We start from the raw sequence: 26,056 nt of genomic DNA on the forward strand, positions 1-26,056 counted from the left end.
CACTAATACAAATTGTTACCTGTTTCTTGGTAATTTTTTTTTAAAACAAAATTACTCCTCTTTAAAGTGAACATATTTTGCCTTCCATTTTTATTAGTTACCATTTCGTATCTGTCACTGGCTACCTTCAGATGAGTTATATTTCTAACTGAAACATTGTAGCAAAATCTAGACTCATTCATTGTCATCCAAACCTATATTAGTTTTACTGGGAAACACTGTGAAATTCTAAAATCATAGGACATGACCAGTATGAGCTATCAATGCTTCTAATTTTTTAATATCATCATGTAATTCACAGTCATAGGGAAGGGGAGTAAGGGGAAAATGGGAGGGAGGGAGGAATGAGAGGAAACAAGGGATGGGATAACAGTTGAGATGTAATATGAATAAATTAATAAAATATATTTTAAAGAAGAAAAAAACATATCCTCTTAGATTGTTTAAGATGAAGTGAACCATGGTGATGAAGCCTAGAATTTTGTAAATGGACAAACTAAGACCCAAGAAGGTATCAGGAACTCATCGCAAATGATTGATGGTGTGATCATATATTAAGCAAGTAAAGTGGAGATGAAATTTTTTTCAGTAGTAATCATCTTGGAAACATCAGTTAACGTTTTTCCAAGTGTTATGTAAATCGCAAAATATGGGTATTTGCTTCAAAGTATATTTAAAACGCACAGAACGCTTGCTAAACAGAAAGCTAAATAAAATTTGATTGGAGAAAGGAATATTGGATTAATAGAAAGAGAAGATGATGGCTGAGACTTGGTAGGAGGCCTTTCCCGGTAACGTATACCAAACAGTGGAGAACAAAAGACACCAAGGGAGAAATGAGAACCTGATGCTACTTAACCTAACAGATTCCTCTCTCTTCACATGTGTCCGGGCTCCATAGGAGAGGGATTCTGGCTGGACTAAAACTCTTCCTTCTTTTTGTGATTTTGCAGCAATTAGACACTAGCATTGGCATAGAACTGACATATTGCTTTGCATAGTGAGAGTTAGAAAGAAAATTTGTAACATAATGTATTAACATTGAACACTTTATTTCCCTGGTTGCATAAACATATATCTTTGCTCTTTTGGGAAAAGGATGTGGTCATGTAGAGACTTCCATTAGAAAGCAAATAAAGTTTTTTAACTTAAATTTTCAAAAGAAAAAAAAACATTCATTGAAAGTTGCCTTTTCTAATGGCAGGTATCTCAGAGTTGCTGTGGAAAAATACTTTTAAATATTTTCAGAGTTATACAATGTTGGAATATTTTTAAAATATATATTTTTCTTTTGGGTTCCTAAAATCTCTTTCTAAATAAATACTCATCCCCAATCTCTTCCAATACCCCAACACCAGGTTGGAGAGAAAGAAGGTTAGTGGGGAGATGGGTATAGTTTTTCTTAGCCTCTTCCTACTGCTCAGGGTCCTCAGGTTTGTTAGGACAAGTCAAATATTTGTTTCAGGATATCTCCAATTTCTTCTCATCAAACTGAATCAACAACAACGAGCACCAAGGGAAAGCTAACAGCAGCCTTCTTCTTTCTTTGAGTCCCCAGGATCTGTTTGGGTCTGTCTTTAATGGTCACTGACAAAGACCAGGCTCCCACTTGAGGTAGTTCACAGCTGACAAACATCAAATGTCCTCTCAAGAGGCAACTATCAGCTGTCAACATACCTAGGATTAAAACAAAATCCTATACCTATGATTAAAACAAAAACATGTTTATATATCATAAACCAAAACTTCCAGAACAGAGGTAGGTGCCTGATGTGCAAACATAAGGACCTAATTTTGGAATGCCAGCACCACCACAAAACCCAGATGTCTTTTTATGCACCTGTAGCCCCTACACTAAGTGAATTTCTGAGGCTGGGTGTCCAGGTACTCTGTAGCCAGAATGCTAAGATACAGAGGTTCAGGAAAATTTTCTTTCTCAAAAGACTATAAGATGAAGCATCTGAGATAACCCTCTCAAAGCCAACCTCTAATTTCCAGATGTACCCTTACAATTGAACACTCACTAACACACACACACACATACACACACACACACACGCACATGCACACGCACGCATGCATGCACAAATAACATTCAGAGGTGAGCAAATATATACACACAAACACGCATACAGCCATACATCTTCACAGGTAACCACACATACATACACAAGCATACACAGAGACACACACTCGCACAAATGAATACACACATGGGGACACACACAGTCATGTACTTTAAGCAGGTGAATACACAGAGACATGCATCATCACAAGTGAACACACACAGGAAGGTGCATACATACACACATACACAGACACACACACAGATGCACCTTCCACAAGTGAAAACACACATGCACGCATAAACCCAGACTCAGAGAAGGCAAAAATTGTATTCCACATTGTACAGAGCTATCACATAGACTTGAAAAAGTGAAGCACTTCATACTGAGAGAGATATACAGGATCTATAATCTGTCCATCCTGTAAACTAAAGTTCCTGGCTCTGTTAGCTAAGCCTTCCTCAACTAAGTCATTATGGGTATTAGAGCACTGCACTAAGGTTTTCAGGCATTATTTTAATTCATATCAATATCTTGATCCCATTATCTTGTCAGAATTAAAATATATAAAATAAAATAATGGGAACTTTGCAAATAGTGGGGTTCTGGCAATCTCTGCAGTCAAGTAAGATTATAATGTGAGCATTAGGTATAATTTATATATCAGAAATGAAGATAACATATTTGAAATTCTTGTAGCCGCTATAATGATCTGTATGGGAAAGATTTGTGAAAAGAAAAGAGAAATGATGGGGTAAGAACGAGATAGAAGGGGAAAAGAGAGAGAAGGAAAGGAACAAAGGAATAAGGGAGAGAGAGAAGGAAGGAAAATAGATAAGTTGGTAGAGCATAACAGAGATAGAGGACAGATAGATTATAAATAGATATTTAGGTAGATATAGATAGATATGAGCTTTTAATGCTAAATATCAGATATAAAACTTAAAATTCTTCTCCTATGATAGAAGTATTTATGATATTTTTTAGTATTGCCTTGATGCCATACTTTCTAACTTTGAGTTTGCTAGAATGTAACTTTCACAGAATAATAACTTAAATGTATAAAATTATAAGGAGTACGTATGTACAATGTTCTTCTCAACCTTTTTTTTTTCTCCTTGTCATGCAGGCATTAGATTGTTTTCTGCACAGAAAAATACAGTGAACAAATATTGATTTACTCCAAATTCTAAGTGTCTTTGTATAGATTCCCAGTTGCTGTCCTTCGTATTTCTTAGTCATTCTTTTTCTTTTTCTGTGTAAACGGTTCCCACAAATAGGCAGAGTAATTGAACAGTGTAAACAGAAAGAGGAAAAAAAAATCTGTGTGATGATTAAAAAAAGAGAATGGATTTTCCCAAGTTGTTTTAGATCAAAGTCTAACGGGTTCATTTTAAGACACTTCACAGCAATCAAAGGGGGAGAGGGCAAATTGTGGTCAATAAATCTAGTAATTTGGTTCTTTAAATACTGCTAGCTGCTATAATTCTTTGGTTCTTTATAGGTGTTTCTTCTAAAAGTAAGCTATCTCCTTTTTAGGCAACCATTAAGTCAGGTGTCTCTTTTCTCCACTCGTAAGAGAAAATAAGGGCAAGCTTGAAGAAAGTTCTAGAGATCTGACTCCTGTGCTTGTAGCAAGTGCTACTTCTGGGGAAAAAAACCAACAAACAAATAAACTTAAAAACAACAACAACCAATCCATTCCACAACTATAAATTAAAGAATTTCCATTAAAAAAATAAAACCGCACACTCTGTGATTAAAACAGAACTCCCAAGAAGCACAACCTTGCTTTATTTGAGGACCTGTGGAAGAAGACTGTGCAGAGATTAGCACACTGTCGAAGAGACTCTAACTCAGTGTCAAGCGTCTTTATGACAGTCCTGAAAAGGAAGCTTCATATAAATGTAGTTTTGAAACTCAAATGCACTAAGTACTGTTTTCTTTCCTTCGTTTATTTTTCTTCTGTTTTTATTTTTCCTTTTGTCTTTTTTTCCCCCCCTAACAGTATGAAAGAAGTAGGAGGAAGCCATAAGCAGTGGAGAGGTCTCCTGTCACCCACCTGTAAGCAATGCCCTGTGGCTTATGCCAGCCCCGTTTGTGGTTCGGATGGACACACCTACTCTTCGCAGGTGAGGGCAGCTCTGCTTACTCAGTATGATATACATAAGGCCTGTTTCTCTCTGTTGTGGCTTGAAAATGAAAATAATGGGTCCCTGGAGTCTCATGTGACCCCTATCTGTTGATACTGCTCTGGAAGCTTCCGGAATCTCAGGAGATGGAGTCACCCTGAGGGAATAGTATTCCTGAGGTAACCTGCTGTCTACATTGTGATGGCATTCCCCCTCCCCCCACCCGTGCCTCAGTGGCATGCTTCTCTTCACAAAATCCTGCCAAACCAAACCTAGCTTACAGAAGTTTTGTCAGACGTTTGGACTCAGCCACACAACAGTAACTAATAAAATAAGTAATTAAAGCCAATCAACCATATCTCTGTGTGGTTCTTTTGTAATTTCTTTATTCACTTTAAATTAATATTAACGATCTCATTGGTTTGGAATATTGGAGGACATTTATTTCTCCTATATCAAAACTTTTGAACCATGAAATACTAATGCCCTGATTAGTCTGAGCCATTAAGTTTGAAACCCAATGTTTCCTTCCTTCCTACGGATAACATCAGAAAAAGCATTAATAGTAATTACTGCTGAATATAACAACTGAAATAACAAACTGAAATAACAACTATAGTTTGTCACCACCATTACTCTTTTTAAAAGTCTCAAACCTTGTCTCCTATGTCATCTCATTTAAGTTTCCAAGAACATTTTTGAAGCACTGATGTTCAGGAAGTAATAGTGATAAGACTGATTTTAGACTTTTGATTAACATTAAAGCTAAACTTGGTAGCATTGTTATATCAACGTCGCTTTTTTCCTTCATTATCCTGAATTCCTAGACACCATGTAAGGTTAAAAGATTTGGAAGTGTTTAAGAACTTAGCTCATGTTGGAAGTTGAGGAGTGTTCTTTCATTATGGGGCAAGAGGTTTCCAATGTTATAGTTCATTCTGCAATGTTCATTCACAACTTTATTGTTTTACAAAAGTGTGTTCCATTAAGTTCACCAGAACATTACACAGTTCTTACATTATGAATACGGTAGCATACCCTTAAATGATTATTTATGGGTTTTGTTTGTTTGTTTTTAGTACATTATATATATGATGTCTTTAAGGCAGACTCAGCTTGTTTCATACCCCTCTCTCTCTCTCTCTCTCTCTCTCTCTCTCTCTCTCTCTCTCTCTCACTGTGAAGTTAATTCTAGACTTGTTTCCTTTCAGAATATTTTGTCATTGGGGAAATATCATAAGCTCTCTTTCATCTGAGCAATATTTCCCTGAAACGCCCTTTTGCATTTCACAATTATAAATCCCATTGTGAAAATACCACATGACGAGAGAATACTGTAGTGAGAGTGACGTGATAGTTGGTCAGTTCGTTGTTTTTCCTGTGTCTTCTAGGCAGAGGAAGAAAGCAAATGATGGCCAGAATCATGGGATCTTATTTGCTGGCTCTCGATTTATAGACGCTGTATGCAAAGAGTGAACACTGCAGTGCTATAGCTTCAATAACTTTCAGGCATCCCCACCCTGGTTCTGTTACTCTTAAATTACTCTGTTTCCTCTTAAGACTGTGTAATTAGTACCTCCCCCTTAATGTTTCTTTATTGTGATCAGTGTAGCAAAGAGAAATGAAATTGTAAATGATGTTTCCTTCACAAACCCTAATTTGAGACAAGTCATCACATTGGGAGCAGGGGCTGATGTCTGGAAGCGATAAGAAAGGGGGTTGCAGCCGCATGTGGTGGCGCATGCCTTTAATCCCAGCACTCGGGAGGCAGAGTTCAAGGCGAGCCTAGTCTACAAAGCGAGTCCAGGACAGCCAAGGCTACACAGAGAAACCCTGTCTCGGAAAAAAAAAGGGGGTGGGGGGTTGCACACGGTATCCAATAGAAGATTTTAGGAAAATTACATACTCAGAGTGTGATTTAAGAGTGTAAGACTTGCTGAGCCTGGGGAGAGATCTTCGTGGTGGAGAGCACTTACTGTCTTCTAGAGCACCTGGGTTTAATATCTGGCATCCACATACTGGGTGACAAACATCTGTAATGCATGTAAATCCAGATCCAGGTTACAGTATGCTCTTGCCTGGTCTCTACACCCAGTAGGCATGTTAGTGGTGCACAGAAATACACTCAGCAAAACAACCATACACATAAAATGTGTGATGTTTTTATAAAACATGGCCATTTTGATAAATTATAATCATATTAATATATTTATAACACTAAAGTCCAAACCCTGAAGTACAAGAATTTTAATAAAGTCACCAGTAGAACATTTTTAAGTTGCATGTACAAAGTAATAAAAAAAAATCCTGAAGGAACAAATTAGAACAATTCAAATGTAGTTTTACTTGAAAAATATTTTGAGCATATGTGATTTTCATAAAACATATCCCCACAACATTGACTCCTTTTTGTTATCAAGGGAAGTAATTGACCTTTGTAGAAGTGTCTTTAATCTTCCCTTTTCTAATAAAAAAGCCAATGGTTTCTGAATTCTTTCAAATTTAGCAGTGCCAGAAGAAATCAAAATATCACTCCAGTCAAAGGAGACTGAGAGGTAATCATTCTTGGAACTGACAGAAAAGATGAAGGTCCCTGCTTCTTTACTCCGGGCACAACCTAATGCAATTTTTATTTTCATTTTTTGTGAACTATGAATTATTCTCCAATACAGCATCTTTGTTAGACCATAAATGGTAAATCCATCAATTCATATAAACTGAACATCACATTTTTCTGTGAGAATAAATCAATAAACAATATTGATGCTTTACAACTGAGCATGGCATCAATAAAACAAATCCTATGAGGAAAACGTTGCTTGTCTGCAAGCACTTTTCTATTATATTTAATGATATCATACTTGAAATTTGAACTAAGCAGTGGTGAATTCCTTAGGAACAGGCATTACTTACAAAATTGTGTATGTGCGCGCGCACGAGCGTGTATGTGTGTGTGTGTGTGTGTGTGTGTGTGTGTGTGTGTGTATCAGAGAGAGAGCGTTAGTGCATTTGTGTTTGTGTTTGAGTGTATGCATATGTTTTCTTTCTATATTTATGTGTCTCTGTGTGCATGTAAGTGTGTGCATGTGGATGTCTGTATGTGTCTCTTACTGTGGTGTGTGTGTGTGTGTGTGTGTGTGTGTGTGTGTGTGTGTGTGTAGAGAAAGAAACTAGAAATCGTATCTATTTTATCCTACAACTCCCAACTTCTGCTGAAGAGATGCTGCATAAATTGGCAGGATAAGACACTGTGAATAGACACAAGACAGGCAGTTGCATTTAGTGTACAGGTACAGATGAGAAACATGATGGTATTCCTTTATATGATTGCCTTTGGATTTCTACGTTTATGGATCTGAAGTTATATAATACCACAAACTTTAAAGAAGAATTTACTCCATGTTCCATGTGACAATATTCTAAGTAGTAATATTAAAATAATATGCTTTATACTTTGTTCTTACATTTGTTTACATTTATTTTCCACAACTGACTTCTTATTTTTTAATTGTTATTGATGTACATGTACTGTAAAACATAGACAGTTTGTGATACCTAACCATTACAAGTTTTAACCATTGTATTGTTATTTAAAATTTTTTCTTTCTCCCCAGTATTTTTTTATTTTATTTGAGACTGTTTTATGTTAAAAAACAAAAGTCAGAAAGGCATATGTGATGGTTTTTCTTTGAAGTGATTCATTCAGTCTCAGTTTGACTTTGGACTTAACTATGTGAACAAACAACAAAAGGAAACACAACAATAAAACCAATAAATTGTTTACTGACACAAAAGTAGGAGATTGATGAGACAAAGAAGATTTCAGTGGGAGGAGAAAGGGAATAGAGAGGATAACAAAGAAAGATGAATAAGTATCGTCATTTGTTTTAAAATGAACTCAGAATTTGAGGACGTTAAGTAACTGAAATATGTTCTGTGAGATAAATCTTTATATTTGGAAGAATTCTAATTGTGAAATAAGTTTTTTCAAGTTATATTGATTTAGTATCCGACACACCCTATGTTTAACCTCTAGCGGCATATGTGGAATCACAGTTGTAAAATTTTATGAGAAGAATTTTCAATTCATAAAATTTTCAATTAAAATGGGGCAAACAAGATAATTTAAAGTATCTCAGGATAGAACCACTCATTTTTATGAGTCTCCTTCCCCACTGTTTTCGCGTGATCTTGTGTGCATGCATTTATTTATTTAGATAGTAGTTTCTTGGAAGACGGCGTCCGGAATAAAACGGAGGTATTTTGCCTTTGATTAAGAAAAGCCTGTATTTGTACTGATAGTTAAATACATTTAGTGGAAATTTCAGGTACTAAATGTTTTATGAGTCTCTCATTTTCCTACATGTATAATTATTCTCTACTTATTGACTTAGATTAAATTCCTCTTTTCCTATGCTTTCATTCCTTTATTAGTTTTTCTTGCCTGTCACTCTACTTAAACCTTATAGTAGAGTGTTGTTTTCACATTTTTATTTAACTTAAAATTTAGGAAAAAAACTGTTGAGTAAGTTTTATCATTGCATACAGTTATTTTTATGGATTTTATGTGATAAGGGAAAATTTTAAAAACTGCATAAGAGTAGAATAACGTTAAATCAGTATTCAGTAGTCATCATAGAATCATTCTATGGTCTATGTAATGTTTCTTCAATATATTACAGAAAAATTATAATTACAGCAATTATAGTGTCCCTTCCATAATAGAACCATTATATTCCTAATAGAACAGCTTCGTCTTACAAAAACTCACAAACAGTTTATAAGGCACCAAGTTTTTCACAAATTCTTAACATTTTATATCCTGGTAGAAATTATGCATTCCTCAGATTACTGTTATCACAATAGTAATATATTAGTTAATGAGCAGAAACTCTATTTGATAGCCTTACTAATCATGCCAAGTTAATTGAACAATAATATACGGTAGTGATCTATTTTTTTCTTACTTTAGTTTCTAAAACAAAATTAAACATTTTGTCCAATGATGCTAACTAAACCTTTATCCTAAAACCTAGAAGCAGAAAATACTGCAGTTAGAACTCAGTGAAAATTCACACACACAGTTAACCTAAGTGCTATCAACAGGAAAAGAACCAGTTGGTGAATTTGCTGTGAACAGATACCACACAAATGTTTTGTCTTTAGTATTGATTATTCATAATCTAGCCTATAGAAAACATTATAGTAATGAGAGGAGATATGAAAGATCTGAAAAAGCCATTTACGATCCAACACATCAAAAATTTATACTCTGGATCAGAAACAATGTTAGGCCAAGTTAAAAGATATCTGTTGTACACAGCATTCTACCTTGTAGGCATTATTCCAGCTGATGCATTCAAAATATCTTTAGGAAGTTCAAAATCAATACACTGACAGCTCATTTGGAAAAACTCATTTCCTTTGTCAAAGAGATGTAATGCATGCATCCAAACAGAATAATATTAAAATTGCTAATGGATATTCATCAAGGCTCTAAATTGAAATGTTAGTGTAAAATTAATATATCAAGTCTCTATGAAACGATGTATTCCCTATAAGAATATTACAATAGCCGGGTGTGGTGGCACAAACTTTCAATCCCAGCAACTCGGGCAGAGACAGGTGGATCTCTGTAAGGTTGATGTCACCCTGGTCTAAAGAGAGAGTTCTGGGACAGACAGTGCTGTTACACAAAGAAACCCTGTATAAAAAACAAAAACAAAAAACAGAAAGGAAAATGAACAAACAAACAGAAAGAATGTTACAATGAATGCAACATACATTAAAATCATCACTCAATGAATAATCTCAAGCATGGAGATGTTAAATGATATAATAAATGATATAATATAATAAGCAGCGTTAGCCAGATATGATATCACTATGAATAAAATATACATGATATAGACAAAAAATGCTACAATGAATTTAAGCATGATGATGTAGTCATATAATACTTCATAAAGAATAGTATTATGGGATATGAACATTAAAATTAATATAGAAAATTTTCTTGCAAAAATTATACCTTATAACCGGAGAGTAGTTGTATAAACTTATAGTAATATCCATTGTAGAGTAGAAAAATCACAAAAGGATTTGACTGACATATACTGAAGGAGTAAATTATACATTTTATTATAGTTCTCCAAATCCAAAGACTCAACAACCTAAACAGAGTCTATAAACCATCAAAACTTACTTCAGAAGGCCAAGTAGGTTTTCCATTAACTTTCCTTTGGCTTTTCTAAAAAGAAATATCTAGGACAATTATGCCATCCAAAGTATCTGGGTAATCTATCCTAGATGAACAAAAGGTCTTCCAGAACCAGTGCAATGTGACTGGTGATTGGACCTAATATCAGTGACAATGTTGTATTAACTTTTCTTAATGATTGTTTCCTGTCCAAAAAAAGTGACTTCCTACAAGGGATTCACATGTCATATCTGAGATTTCCCATGTGGAAATCATAAACCCAAGGGTCTCTTTAGATAGATTCCCTCATTAGTGTGAGTGTTTCATAAAGCCTTGGAGGGTCTGAAAGGCCACTTTTGAGGTCTAAAGGTGCTATACATTCCATAGCAAAGGATATAACTGCCTCATTTCCTTTCAAGAACTACTAGTACCTATTGGAAACACTGGACTTATGGTATAGTTAGAGCTAGTGAGATGCAACAGAGGAAGCCTGTAAATGTTGACAAAGTAGTTCATGGGGCCTCCACACTGCTGTTAGATTGTAGGTGCTACAATCCTGTTAGAACACGTGGCCCTCCTACTTGTGTTTAGAGTGATATCTTGAGGACCATTTAGCTAAACAGGTTGATTTTTTCCCAAACAAAAGAGTAGCATCAATGTTAGCCACCAAAATGATTCATAGTAAAGAAGAGAAAGATATAATGGTGTCAACTAGTCATGGCTGATCCCATATGGACTTCTCTATAAGGTTAGGCAAATTGAGACAGTGGATGACTGAAATAGGTGTGGATTAAATGTAAGGAACTTAAAATCCTTTCATAGTATCTTATAAGTTAATCTTCACTGAGGAGGAGAAATGCAGAAGTTACTTTGAAAGTCAGAAGCCCATTAATTGCCCTTCATCCTTCAGTTCTTTCAAACATAAAAAACACTTTCCATTTACATACTGTTACCACAAAATAACTGTCTCTTTAACAAAAGTAACTGAAATTCTTTCTTTCCTATCATCAACTACTAAACAATGAACACAAATAAACTGTCGATCATTGTGTAATGAGCCCAAGCATGTCCCAATCTTTTAAAAAATTTATTATAATTTATTCACATTACATCCAAATTGTTATCCTCTTGCTTGGATTTTCTAGCCCCACTTTCCCTTCCACTTCTATTGTATTCCCCTCCCTTAAACCTCTGACAGGAGGAGACACCCTCCACCATCATATGACCACAGCCCATCAGGTCTTTTCAGGACATCCTGCTTGCCAATTTTTTGTGTTCCCAAAGGTTCTCTCCAGTAAAAGGAAGTAATCATCAACTCATACGCACCAGAGTTCTTGACACAGGCAGTCTCCACTCTCTGCACAGTTGTAGATAATCAGCTGTCCATTGTTCTCTTCTTAGACCTCCATGAACAACACTCAGTAAATTGCATATGGGTGGGATGCTGAGTTTATATTATTGTTGTTCCAAAGGGTGTTAGTGCTACTCACAGTTAACAACATCCCATACGCCTGGAATTGCTGTATAGGAAGTGACAAAAAAATCCCTGAATGTGTAAATGTGTAATATATCCCCAGAGTGTTACATAGGACCCAAATGTTTCATATATGCACAGAGCATTACATAGAACACTCTAGATCACTGTCAAATTAAGTGAGCACTTAACCATATCAGCTGGAGGAGGACCACTCTGAACTACTCTGTTTTTATGAGATTAGTATAGTCCACAAACAAACACAAACACATATAAATATTTGTGTGTGTATGTATGTCTGTGTGTATGTATATGTGTATATGTGTGTATGTATACATATATACATATACACACAGACACACCTACACACATATGCATATATATACACACACATACATATACATGTATAGATATATAAATGGTAGATAGATGATAGATAGATAGATAGATAGATAGATAGATAGATAGATAGATGATAGATAGATAGAAGCTAGATACAGAGAGATATAGATACATGTATACATAGATAGATGATAGATAGACAAACAGAGAGATATGGATGGATAGATAGATAGATAGATAGATAGATAGATAGATAGATAGATAGAGCCTTATGTATTCCATTAGTTACCCAGTTATCCCAGAATATATACTACGTTTATAGGATAGGACTTAAAGCCCAGGTTGTCTTACTGAGTTATGTGAACCATATGGTGAGAAAGATAGAATCATAAATCCTTTAGAGCATGCTTTCTAAAAGATTATCCTAATATATACTACATTAGATACTTATAGATAATATAGAGGGTACAGGAAATACATTTCTGATCATTGCACTATAGGGAACATTTGTTGATAAAAGACAAAGTATCATTGAATCTCAAAAGCCCTCACAGTCCATGCATAACATATTAATCTCAAATAACACAATAGTGGGCTCAAAATCAGGTATCCAAATAGAGTAGCAACATTATATGATAAATATTGTCAACAGCCATTGGAGCTCAAGGCTTATTTCAATCGTTGGAGCCTCAAATATGGAAACTATGAAAAAGTTGGTTATCTTCCAAGTTAAACTCTTGAATAAATTTTTTTATTAATTTTAGGTGAGAACACATCATCATACTCTTTCCAATTCCCCAAAATCCTGAGCTCTGTTTTAAGTTATGTCATCAAAGAGCAGTATTCCAATGTAAGACACTGAGATAAGCCTAGGAAGGTTTCCACAAGTCTACATTTATTGAAACTAACTGACCTTCCCTGGGTCTGAAAGCTCAAGATGCAAGGGCACTGGTTTGTGATAGTGAGTTTGTATTCCCTATACCTGCTACACAGACCATCCATGGATTTGACGTCACATACACACTTTGGTATAGGCCACATGCTTTCTTAAGTAGGGAACACACTAAACTCTTGCAATGTAAAAATAACTTCCCGTCCATAAAGATTTTGGTGAATACATAAAAAGTTTCCTAAAATAATGTGTGTTATTCTTTCAAAGGGTATCACAGTAGGGAATGATAAAGCAGTGTCCATTATAATAAAGATGGTTATAATGTGCTTGTTTCTATATTTCCTTTCTGGCTTTTGATACCACAGTTGTGATATTTCTGTGTTAATTACATATCACAGTTGGATAGATGGATTTAAGGTTGCTTCCGTTCTTTGTTTCTTCCATTTGTGTTTCCATGGGAAGCACCAGAGCACAGCACAGAGGAACCAGTAGAGGACATTTTCTGGGGAAGGCTTAGTTCCAGCTGAGAGCGAGAAATCCTCCTTATGTGTGTTTCATTGCATTCATAGTGTTGTTGCTGGGTTTTGTAAAGAGAGATATTATCTCAAGAAAGATGGAAACAGAAATGTGATTCCTGTTCTTCCATGTTTCTCAGTTTATGTTTTAGTATAATAAATTGCTATTGCTTCAATAAAGAAAAGATTATTGCAGTTGTTCTTGTTTGCTGATAATTATACATTGTGGGGTTTTCACAGATCCCACTTGAGATTTAAATGAGACACAGAGATATCTATATAGTTTAACGCTGTTGGCTTTTTTCTGAGGTAGTCTTTCAGCTAGCTACTATGAAGCCAACTTCTCCAGCATTCTGACTCTTCACATAGTTTTCACTGCCTGACTTCTGGCTCTGTTTTGTCTCCTTTCTCCCTCCTGCTTCTGTCTGTGTCTGCCTGCAGATTTTGATGTGCACTTAGTGGATGTCAAAAGCAGTTAAGCATCCCTTAGCCAAAAATACCTCCATTTGTTCCTAGGCAATAGAAGAGAAGTTATTCTCATTTATAACCTCTACCCTAAGCCATTTCCTTTGCTCCAACTGTTGGTCTTATCTTGAACAAGTGTGTAGGCACCCAGATGATTTGGTTCTCTCGTACTGCAGACCAGGCTTATAATAGGATTATGTTTTCTACTTCTTTCATCTCATTATTAAATAAGTGACTGTAAGATCACTATCATGTGAATAGTACCTGAAACCTTTCCTGCCCTTGCTTTTGTCAATGTAGCCATAACTTAAGCATTCTCAGTGTTACAGTTGCAGCTGGCAGAGAACCTGGGAAAGTGGTCCCTAAAATGAGGTAGACTAAAGTCTCGTGCAATGACCAACATTATTCGGAACATCATACATCATGTACTCTGAGAGTTAAGAAGTCAGCTGAGTAAAGTAGCCAAACACACAAGGTAAAAACATGTTTGTTCATAGAGGTACATGAATAACAACAGCTGAAGTAAACTCACTCCTACCCAAAATACACCTGGGAGGATCAGGAGGACATAGTCAAAGAACAACTCTATGTTTTTAAGAAACTGAGGACACAAGCCACATGTCTTCTATTTTTTGGAGTTTTCCCATAAGCAGTCAGAAAACTCCACATATAACTCGATTCTTAGACCATGTTCTGACACCCAGTACTCAGGTTTGTAATCAGAACTGCATCAATCATGTCTTCCTCTCCGTGATTTGCAATCTGTCTAATTATGGACTACTGAGCAGGTACTTTGTGTGATATTTTGTTTCATTTATACCTTGATAAATATTTTAGCTCTTTGCTAATTAAGTAAATTGACATGGTTAATTAGAAATGAAGTCAGTGGACCCAGATGAAATCATTTAAAAGAGGGATTTTTTTTCATTTTCTAATGTCCTGTTTTTAAACTAGAGTTCCTGAAATGTGTTGAGAACAGGTCATTCAGGTAGGTCATTTAAGGAGAAACTGTTACAATTACGAAAAAGACTGTCTTGCAAAGATACCTTTTAATCTAATTATATAAAATTTAAAGAGATATTTGATGGATTAGTGGTTAGTATGACTAAAACAATTTGCTAACAGATGATGTATACATGGACACTCAAGTAAAATTTCATATAAATTACTTTTTATAGTATCTACCAAAATAAAAATGAATTCTCTAGAAACTATCTTATTCACATCCCTAATAAACATCACTTATGAATTGATTTTGTTTTGACATCCTCATACATGTATACAGTGCATCCAGATTACTTTCATGTCCTAACACATATTTATCTTACTAACACCCTCGCCTCTCTATGAATCATGTTTTGTTTAATGAATCAGTGAGCTTAAACTATCTTTTCAACTATCCATTGATACTTGTTTGGCTCCCCAGTGGGTACGTAACTGAAGACCTGACTGTCATCCCACTGTTTTGTATGGTTCTTAATCCTGCCCATGCCCAATTTCACAATCTTCCTTGAGCCTTAGATGGGGCGGAATAAATGTCATTAAACAAACGATCTTTGTATTGTGCTGCAGTCCAATATTCACCACATTTACAAGTTCCTTATTTTAAAAACAAAACAGAACCAAAACCACTGATAGGCTGCAGAGAGAGAGCTTACATCAGTAAAGTAACTTGAAAGAAGTTATAGAAAAAATATTAAATTAACTAATCTGGTTCTCATTAAAGCATTTGTAATTAACTTTTTATTTCTACTTTAGAATAGATGCTAAACATTTTTATGGCATTTTAAATCCATTGTGATTTTTCATGATGAAATCAATGTTCCAATTATTAAAACATTGGATTAATTTTGGAAGTTTTTATTCCAGTGAAGGAGCCACTTTGGAGTAGCAGATTTCTGTGAAACATTCCAGTTTTTAGTCACTTGTTGTAGGGACAGTTCAGTACTCTCTATATCCACTACAGAATTTCTCAACATGCAAAGATGAAATATTGCAAGGATGGGAGTGATATGATCAGGCACTGTATTAGTTTATTGCTTCCTGATGTCAGATGAATTCAATTATTTGCTGGTGCATTTCACATTGGAGCCACAACGTCTACCCTATTTAATTTTAATGTAATTTGCTCTGAGTAAATTATCGGCGCAACTTCTAAAGAAATCATGTTAAATCAAAATTAGCATACACAGTTCCTTTGTGTAGGAAGATAATCATCACCTCTAAAAAGATGGAGTTAGATTAGAATTTTTTTTCACCATGTCAAATATGCAGCTATAAAATGTTATCCTAAGAAGGATTGTAAGACACATGAGCTTAACATTTTATAATGCTTAATGTTTCTACAGAAAATTGAAGCAGGTCAAAACAAAACTACACTTTAAAAAAAACCCTCAATTTTGTGGTAATATTTTAGTCGTGTTTTTTCAATTCCAGTTGTTTTCTGTTAACTGGTGTGGGAAAAAATGCCTGGGTCACAATAACTCATGAATTAGATAAAAGAAGAGTACTGTTACCTTGGTTATTATATATGGAAGAGAGAAGAGGAAGAATGATCTGACAGTTTCTGGGCTGTTATAATCCTTAGTGACTATTCACAAAATGAATCTGTGAACAACTGTAGTATTGTCTTGTCTATGAAACAGTTAATTATAAAGTGTGTGTAGGATGTCCCTTAGCAATACAGATGTAAGTGAAGAAGATAATGAAATTCCATGTATACATAATCTGCTAAGCATTCTTTGACTTTCTGTTGATATAATTAAATCCACATATATTTGAGTTAATATTCTCTTTCTGATACAGTGCAAACTGGACTATCAGGCATGTGTCTTAGGAAAACAGATCTCTGTCAGATGTGAAGGGCGTTGTCCATGTCCATCTGATAAGACCACCAGCACAGGAAGAACTGCTAAGAGAGGTAAGTAAAGAAATTTGTTTATATTTTATATTAAATTCACTCTTCCTGGATATTTTGTAATAAATGGTAATTAATGAAGCCTGAAATAAATTTCTCTTTATACCTATGACTAGTTTATAAAAATAATCTCTAGCAGCTTATTCTCAGCTGGACCTCAGTTATATAGAGGAGCCTTTCTTGGCTATTATCAAAACAAAGTGAAACATAAAGAACTGTTTATGTTTTATTTGCTCAAGAATGTAAAATCTCTAAAGAGATTCTTTTCAAAACTATTAGGTTTAAAATGTGTGAATTCAGTCTGATACTTTTCAGATACAGGAATTGTTCCTTAATTAAATATTTATCCACATACAAAATTGCCTTAGTATTGGTTTTTTTCAGTTTTTATTTTACATTTTGTTTATTATTGTATGCATAACAACTTAATTATTGAAAATTTACTTTTAGTAACTAAAAATATATAATTCTATTTGTTAATAGAAAACTTTTATTTTCAATATCTAAAAATAGGGAACAACCAACTATCCACAGATGGATATGTGCATAAATAAAATATGATTTACATACACAATTAACATTTTTAAAATGAGATGTCTAACCAGTATGGAATGTATGTATTGTTGTGAATTTCAATGAAATATCATAATAAATTTTAGTAACTTGATACAGAGTATCATGTATACTCTGTCTTGTCTTAAATTAATTACTGAAATTTTCATAATTTTGTGTATATGTAATTGCCATTATACTTTAGAAAAGGTCTGCAGAGTACTAAAATCAACATTTGTGTTTGTAGCTGCTTTCTATAGTTTGTGAATTATCATGGGTGTCTATAGCAGAGATCTGTTCATTGTTGGACTTTTCCTGGCTAAAAATATAGAAAAAATATTATTTCAGATCAAATCTCTCTAATACTCACTATTCTATTTTGAATATGATGTGGAAGATCTCTGTATTACAACAAAATGCTAAAGCTAACAAATTTATAGGAAGTAAAGGTTAATTTGGGCTCATGGCTCATTGGTTATAGCACAGAACACTTGATTTTGTATTACAGTACAGAAAAGTGGGAAAATCAGGAAGAGTATTCACCTCATAGTAGCCAAGAAACAGAGAAAGAGAAAGAGAGAGAGAAAGAGAGAGAGAGAGAGAAGGTGGAGGAGGAACAGGGGGAGGAAAAGGGGAGATAGACTCCCCATCTCTAAAGACCTTACTTCCTTCACTAGACTTCAGATATTTAATGTGAAGTTTTCACCACTGTCTAGTAACGTAACAGACTCAGAAGACTGAGTATTCAAACCCTAAACCTTGAAGTGACATTCAAAATTTAAGATTCAGCACATAGTGTAACTGTTGACCAATGTTTTAATCTTCTGTTGGTTATCTTATGCCTATTGTCTGAAACTCAGTGATGTCACTTATTTACATATCAGTCAGCGAAGTCATCATTGAGATAAATATTTTAAATAAAATTATGTGAAGATTCGGATGCTCAGTTGAAACACCTGCTCAGTATTATTGTTAGAAAGAAAATTAATTAATTTAAAATTGATCAGACATATTCCCAGTAATGTCAACATCTCCAAGTGTCTCACATGCCTTCTAGTAGTAGCCCTGTGCTTTAAATACTGCTTTTCTTGTGTCAGATTAGAATAGATTAGCATTCTAATTAGCAACCTTAATCACAATAGCCAGAATCTGGAAACAGCCTAAGTGTCCCTCAGTAGAAGAATGGATAAAGAAACTGTGGTACATTTACACTATGGAATATTTATAGATTTCTTTCAACTGATTTATTATATCACTGCCTCCCTCACTCTGCTCCCAAGTGAATATATTTTTATAGACTTTTAGCTCTGATAATTATTTCAGGCACTACATAAACCCTACTGTATTCAATATCTATTTCTTTCATTTTACATATAGACCACTAAAAGCTTTTGTAATGTCAGCTTGATAAGTGTTTTCACTTAAATTACCATAACCCTTCACCAAAATTTCTATTCAATAATATTTTCCAATTTCAGAATTACATTTGAATGAGGAGATGTATTTTAAATGGTATCACTTTATCATGTTATGTCATAACTGTAGTCGAATACCACTATGATTAAGTTAGGAAAGTAACACGTCTATAAAGTAGACCACCAATGAATAAACAATAATTGTTTTCTGTCACCTAAATTTCATTAGAGTATTTATATTAATATGTCAAAATGAAAACTTTTCTTAAAGTCCTACCATCAGGGGATAATATAATTTGTGCTCAATTTTGCATCAAAAGAAAGGTAAGAGGATTTTAAACTAATTCTGCTCTGACAGATTGTCAGGGCAAAGTAAGAACAGGATTTTGCCAGCTACTGTGGAAAAGCAGTACAGAAAATTTTGAATGTCATTTCTCTACAGTGCCAAAGGCCAAGAGACACGGGAAATGTAAAACTCAGTTCAGTATCATTTCCAATCTTCCACCTGCCATTTATAGTAGAAGCAAGTCTTAGGGCGACTGTGCATTGCAAGAAATTCTTTATAATGTCATCTCTGCTATAGAAGTAGCAAGAAACTACTTTCTATAAAATAGTTCTTCAATCTTTCTCATCCTTACTCTGAGGTCAAATTGATATCACACTAGGTTTCCAGTTTATTAATTGCAAAGTGAACCTTTTAAATTTGCTTGAACTACATCAAAACTAATAACATAGGTTATTTTTATAAAGTACCAGAAAATACAGTTCAACATTATTCCCTAGAAGTCCATTCAGGATACATAAATTGATCCAAACACTATAATTTAAACATTTCAAATAGTTACAGTTAATTTAGAGTCTTAAAATCCTGGAGTCTGACTATAGCCTAATGTGCATAAACAAGTCCTTCAGTACACAATTTCAACATAATTTTCACTTATTTTATAATGCTTTAAGCTTTCGCTTCATTTAAGAACATGTCTAGCATCACCTAAGCAAACACTTGCAAAGTGTATCATTTGAAATATGTACCCACATTATTAAAAGAATGATGACATTTCAACTGAGTATAACGGACCATGGCATGTTATAACTAGGAATAAATGAGGCTTATTGTGAACATGAATTACAAATAGGTCATTTCCATAACTTTTAAATACATATAAAACATAATTGTCTATTATGTATGAGACTTACAGATATTCAAGAATGATCTTAGAGGAATACCTTATATTCTTGTAACTTGATGATATTTATTTTCTCCCTAGGAATATGTTTAATTGCAATGGTTCATAAGCAGGGTAAACATTATGTCTATATAACCAAAGGCCTCTATTTTGTAATTCTTTTGATCTTTTCAGTTAAGGACATTATTTAGTTGACCTTTTACATTCTAACTGGAGCATGAATTGTGCCTCAATCTTACTGAATTTATAGGTTAAGAAGCCTCCTTTTTCTACTTGTGTCCTTGCTTCACCCTCAGCTCTAGAGAGTGTGCCTTCACACTATGTGCATCTGGTACCATTTCACTATTGTCCACCTTCATTGCAGCAAACAAACCAAGGTAGCAAGAGTATATGTCTTATTTTGCTCTGGCATTGTGTCAAGGCAGTGGTCCTGTGGTACAGATCTAGCTTTATACTGATACCATCTCTCTTGCAGATGCAGAGACATTTCGGTGATATCTTTATGTTTTGCTTTGTTTTCATTTTCTTCCTTTCTGTTTATTCACTGAAATTCTATTATCAGTCACCACCTTCATTTACTTGTTAGTTGGTTAGCATCTAATATAAAGTGTTAGGAGTGAATTTCAAGTTCCTCAGGAATGGCATACAAACACACATTAGGAATGAATTCATATCGTCGAACTGAAACCAGAACTCAGGGAAAAATATATTTACAACTCAGTTTACTCAACATAGAACCAGAATATAATAAAGAGTGATCTTTTGATAAACTATGATGCAGTGGTACAATATAAAAGAAAATAAGAATGGAGAAAAGAGTATATAGCTCAACAGTTAAAACCACTTGCTTCTCTTCCTGAGGACCAGTGTTTAGCCCCCAACACCCATGTCGTATAATTCAAAACAATCTGTATCTCCAGTTTTAAGGAATCAAATATCTCCTACTCGCCTCATATAGATACACGCATGTGTGGCTCACACTTACATGGACACCATGCACATAAAGATAAATGAAATTAAAAGAGTTTAGAACTGTAAAAACCTGTTTTCCTTTAGATTTTTAACTTTATCGCTTACTCTAATGGTCTCATAATTACTACTTGCACACTAGAGATCTAAATTTGGGATGTATGTTACACTGATTGCTTTGCTTTAACTTCTCAAAATAAATTATCAGCAATTTACTTTTTGTAAAATGAGCACCACTGTCCCATCATAACTCCTGTTGATTTGGCAAGATCAAGAGCTCCCACTGTAACCTTTGGCCAAGCAGTCATCAGTTGAACCCAGCAGAACTATGTCCATTAGTAGCATAGCAAAATTACAGCTCTCTGAATGATTAATAAGAGACTTACTCCATTTCTCTTCTAACTAAAGTTTTCCCTTCATTGATTTTTTTATAGGACACATTCTACAGAATACTATTTAAGAATAATAGTCTATTTATTCAAAAGATACATTTTAATAAAAGTGCACAAGAATAGGCTTAAAATCATCTCAGGGCGTCATAGCATAGGACATAAGATAAAGGTGACACTGGTTACATTTGGGTCAGATCCAATTTAACTTGGTTTTGGTAAGTTCTTGTTCAGGATTTAAAGGGAGTTAACAGAACCTAGCTATTTTGTTTGTTTGTTTGTTTGTTTGTTTTGTTTGCATTTGCCTTGTATGACTGAAGGAATGGAATTATAGTAATAGAGCTTGGCAGTCTCAGCAGCTTTGTCTTATTTCTCACTTTATGAGTAGATAAAAGGATGAATAGCACTATAAGTAGATTACTGTTTTCCCGAGGAACCTGAGTTTTCTAAGATGCATTTTCTGATCCACACTTGAATATTTTGGAGCGTTCCTCTGAGGCTATCTAAATGTCAGCCTTAAGAAATGCTAACTTATTACCCCAGCTTACTGCAGATGATATTCAGTATAATATTTAATTCATACTTTTATTTCCAGAATGTGTAGATTTGCAGCAAAAAGGCCACAGAAGCATAGCAGCAAAAAACACAAAATATCACAGTTGCATGATAAAGAGTCACATCATTTCTCTTCTTAAACATATAACTGAAATGAAGTGAAGCTTTTAATTAGACAAAATTGTTTTCACTAATGTCATTTATTGCTTCATTTCACAAATAATTAAAACATTTACATAGAACATAAATAGCATATATAATCTAAATATATATATATGTATATATACATATATAGAGAGAAACTTTATGTTAAGTGAAAATGTTTTTGCTTCTATATCACCTTTTTACACATACACACACACAAGTGTGTGTTTAGAGTGAGAGAAATAAAAAATATTTTTACTTAACAATTAGTCTTTTCTACTAAAGATTATTATCCCTATTATAAATACTATAATATTTATTATGACTTTATTTGTGTCTAATATGAAATTTTATACTATCCTTAAAATACAACAATTTAGCTTTTAATTTATCTTTACATATAGCATTCTGTATTACTATAGTGGATATATATAGAGCGTGTGATTATATATAACTGTATAGCTACAGTCTATAGAATTCATTTTTAATTATTGAAACGCTTAAGCATTTACATTTAGTTCATATTAGAGGGTATGTAATTAATCATTAATCAGTAATTTCTTTGCCTATTAACCATACAACTTTTTCCATAATTATGGCATTTCTCTTCCAGTGCCCTTATGAGGTACTCATTAAAAATGTATATTTTATAAGCAAAAGCAATTCTTCTGCAATAATCAAGGAATTTACCCATAGCCAGCCAGAAATCTTTTATATTGTAATGCATCAAAAATGTCTGCCATGATTATAGATTATAATACCAATTCCATTTGCACCGAACATTTAGGCCTCTCCTCTGACATTTTGCCATTTATTTGAGAGATTTAAGAAGTAAGAACTGTGGACTCCTTCGTAGCTCTTTACATTACTGATATAATCATTATCGCTTCATAATTTCTATATCGTTCCTCATCTAGAGTGTCAGAGGACAAATAATTTAAAGTGACTGTAAATGGTATTGTCTTCAAAAATCATTTAATTTGCTAACACATTTATTAAAAATTTCATCCATATTTTACTAACTGCAATGATCTCCTGCATTGTTTCTTGTTCTGTGACTTTCCTGGGAAACTTATAAATGTTTGTTCACCTAATGTTTGAGAACTCTGCTGGAGTGACCCACAAATATTGTATTTTCTGGTTTTGAAAGTGTATGTTCTTAATGCAGCTGATGGATAGAGGATATGTAAATGTCACTTCCTCACCGGTCTTTAAGTGTAAGGCAAACTGCCATCTGGAACCCGGACTACTAGTTGAGTAAAGAATGTGTTTTTGTTTTTGTTTTTTTAATCATCCTGAGCTGGTGGGACGTCCGAGAAGATAAAGATGTAGGCAGATGCAGAGGAAGGGAGATAGAATGGAGCAGCGAGGTAGACAGTCAGAAATACGTGGAGAGACAGAGTACTGGAGAAGTCTCATTGAGTTAGTAGCTGGCTATGAGATTGTGTCATCAAAAAGCAAACGACCTTAAACTATATAAATATCTCTGTGTCGTTATTTATTTACACTAATAAATTTATTTATTCAGGTTACATCCTGATTATAGCCTCCTCCCTCCTTTCCACCCCGTCCCACCGTCTCTCAGTCATCCCCCATCAACCCTCATCTACTCCTCAGAAAAAGGGATTCCCCCCAACCCACCACAGCACATCAAGTCTCATCAGGACTGAGTGCATCCTCTTCCCCTGCGGCCTGGCAAGACAGCCACGCCAGAGAGAAGTGATGAAAAGGCAGACAACAAAGCTCATGTCAAATACCACTCCTCCTCCCCTCACCAAGGGACCCACATGACGCCGGAACTGCCCTCCAGCTACAACTGTGTAGGGGGCCTAGGTCCAGTGCAAGCATGATCTTTGTTTCTTCGTTCAGTCTCCATAAGCCCTCTAGGCCCTGGTTAGTTGACTCTGTTGCTCTTCTTGTGGAGCTCCTGTACCCTTCAGACTAAATTGAATACCTAGAACAGGGTAGGCTTCCGGAGGATATGGGGGTGACTCTAGCTCAGACTCTAGCAGGGGTCATAGAGACTAGAGAGGACATGCTCTAACTAGACAGGACTCCTAGAAGAGTGAGGGGAACACCAACATACCCACAAAAACTTGGACCCACAATTTGCCTTGCCTACAAGATGTGAAGGAATAAAGATAGAGCAGAGACTGAGGGAATGTCCAGCCAATGCCTAGCCCAGCCTGAGACTGTCTTTATTAATAAACTTCAAACAGGATCTGAAAACTTCTGCAATAGGATTCTAGAGGATAACTAATACCCTATAACTTAGAAAATGTTAAAATACACTAGCTTTGTATCAGTTTGACTAATTGGCAAAAAAGGTCAACTAAAAGAGAAAGGGGACCATAAATTCTGTTTTCATTCTGTGCTCACTCAACTCTATTTTTTCTTGACCTATGGTCATAAGCAGAATTTTACTAGTATGTACAGTTTTGCAATTTAGAAATCTAATTATATAATATGAATATAAAATTTCACTTCAAAATTTGGTATACTAATAGAACAAAATCTAAGTATTTCTTATGAATTGAATGATGCTCCTTATCTGGTATTAAATACAATTTTGAGTCTGGAACCTGGGTACAGAAATATGCAAAAAAATCATTGTAATTATAAAAACTTATACAGATCAGGAGTACTAACTTTAAGTAGTACTAAAAATGTTTTGGGTAAATATAAAAAGCCGTATGTTAGGGTTATGATGGATATAGAGTACTTTTAAGAGAAATATATTCTAAGGGATGGAGAAATGCTCACATGGTATGAGCAGTAGCTACTCTTTCTGATGATGTGCCTGATCCCTCAACCATCTTCATTGTCTCACAAGCACTGGTGACTCCATCTCCAGGACATCTGATACTCTTTTCTGGCCTCCACAGGAACATGTTCACATGCTGCTTACACACACACACACACACACACACACACACACACACACACACCTGTAAATAAATACAAGTAAATGCATTTCTTTTAAAAGGAGACTCATTCTGGTTCATTACTCCCATTTCCCAGCTTTATGAGCTGGAACAGTATTATCAAATCTTCAATATGATTTGGGAAACAGAATCCTTAACAGCACTGTACAGACTCTGTAAATGAACACTCAAGAAACTAAAAGACTGAATCATTATTTATTATTTAATTTAACCATGATTTAATTACATCATCTAAATATAAATGGCATAATATCATTTGACCATATCCAATAATTATGCAAAGATTTTCGTAGGTGTAAAATTTGAAGTTCTTATTCTATAAAATGATAAATCTAACATATTATACATTACTTTATAACTAGAGTGATTATTTTCTTTTGACACTATATCACACATGTGACCCTGAAACTTTTAAGGTTTTATTTTTTTAATCTACTTAGTTTGCTACATCAAATTAAGTTGGTAGGATTTTTGACATCTTATTTTGTAATAATTGCATATTCTTCCTTTCTAAAACTTGTAATTTAGTTATTTTCAAGTATCCCAATACATTACGATGTACTGAATGCATGGGGTAGGTAGTGTCTCTCACTCCTGCTCTCTTCTAAATTTAATCACCATGCTCATTTCTCGGGTTCTATTTCTGTCTGTGAGGTAAACTTATCCAATTTCAACCTACTTGCTATATGAACTCTTGAATTTATACATAGTTTGGGAGTTGAATTTGCTTCAGAGGAACAGAGGCAAGGAATAAACATAATCTGACTAAGCCAAGTATCTATTGAAAACATGGCATCATTCAAGTTAGCTAAGGAATAAGATATAACTATCTACAGAAATAAATGAGACAGAATACTATTTGGGAATTATAAAACCAGAGCCAGCAGTCTCATAGGTA

At 34.5% G+C, this 26,056-nt stretch overlaps 1 protein-coding gene across 2 annotated transcripts in view; it reads left to right on the top strand.

Moving 5' to 3' along the window:
• SPOCK3 (SPARC (osteonectin), cwcv and kazal like domains proteoglycan 3) overlaps window positions 1-26,056 on the top strand; it is a 390,660-nt gene that overhangs the window by 267,990 nt on the left and 96,614 nt on the right. For both annotated transcript variants that reach the window (XM_084760663.1, XM_084760662.1), the window contains exons 5-6: window positions 4,075-4,198; window positions 16,891-17,005. In XM_084760663.1, coding sequence (XP_084616789.1) covers window positions 4,075-4,198; window positions 16,891-17,005 — 239 coding nt within the window. The remainder of the gene's footprint in view (window positions 1-4,074; window positions 4,199-16,890; window positions 17,006-26,056) is intronic.

The sequence above is a fragment of the Acomys minous genome, assembly GCF_964271855.1.
Source record: "Acomys minous genome assembly, chromosome: 15".
Classification (NCBI taxonomy): Eukaryota; Metazoa; Chordata; class Mammalia; order Rodentia; family Muridae; genus Acomys; species Acomys minous.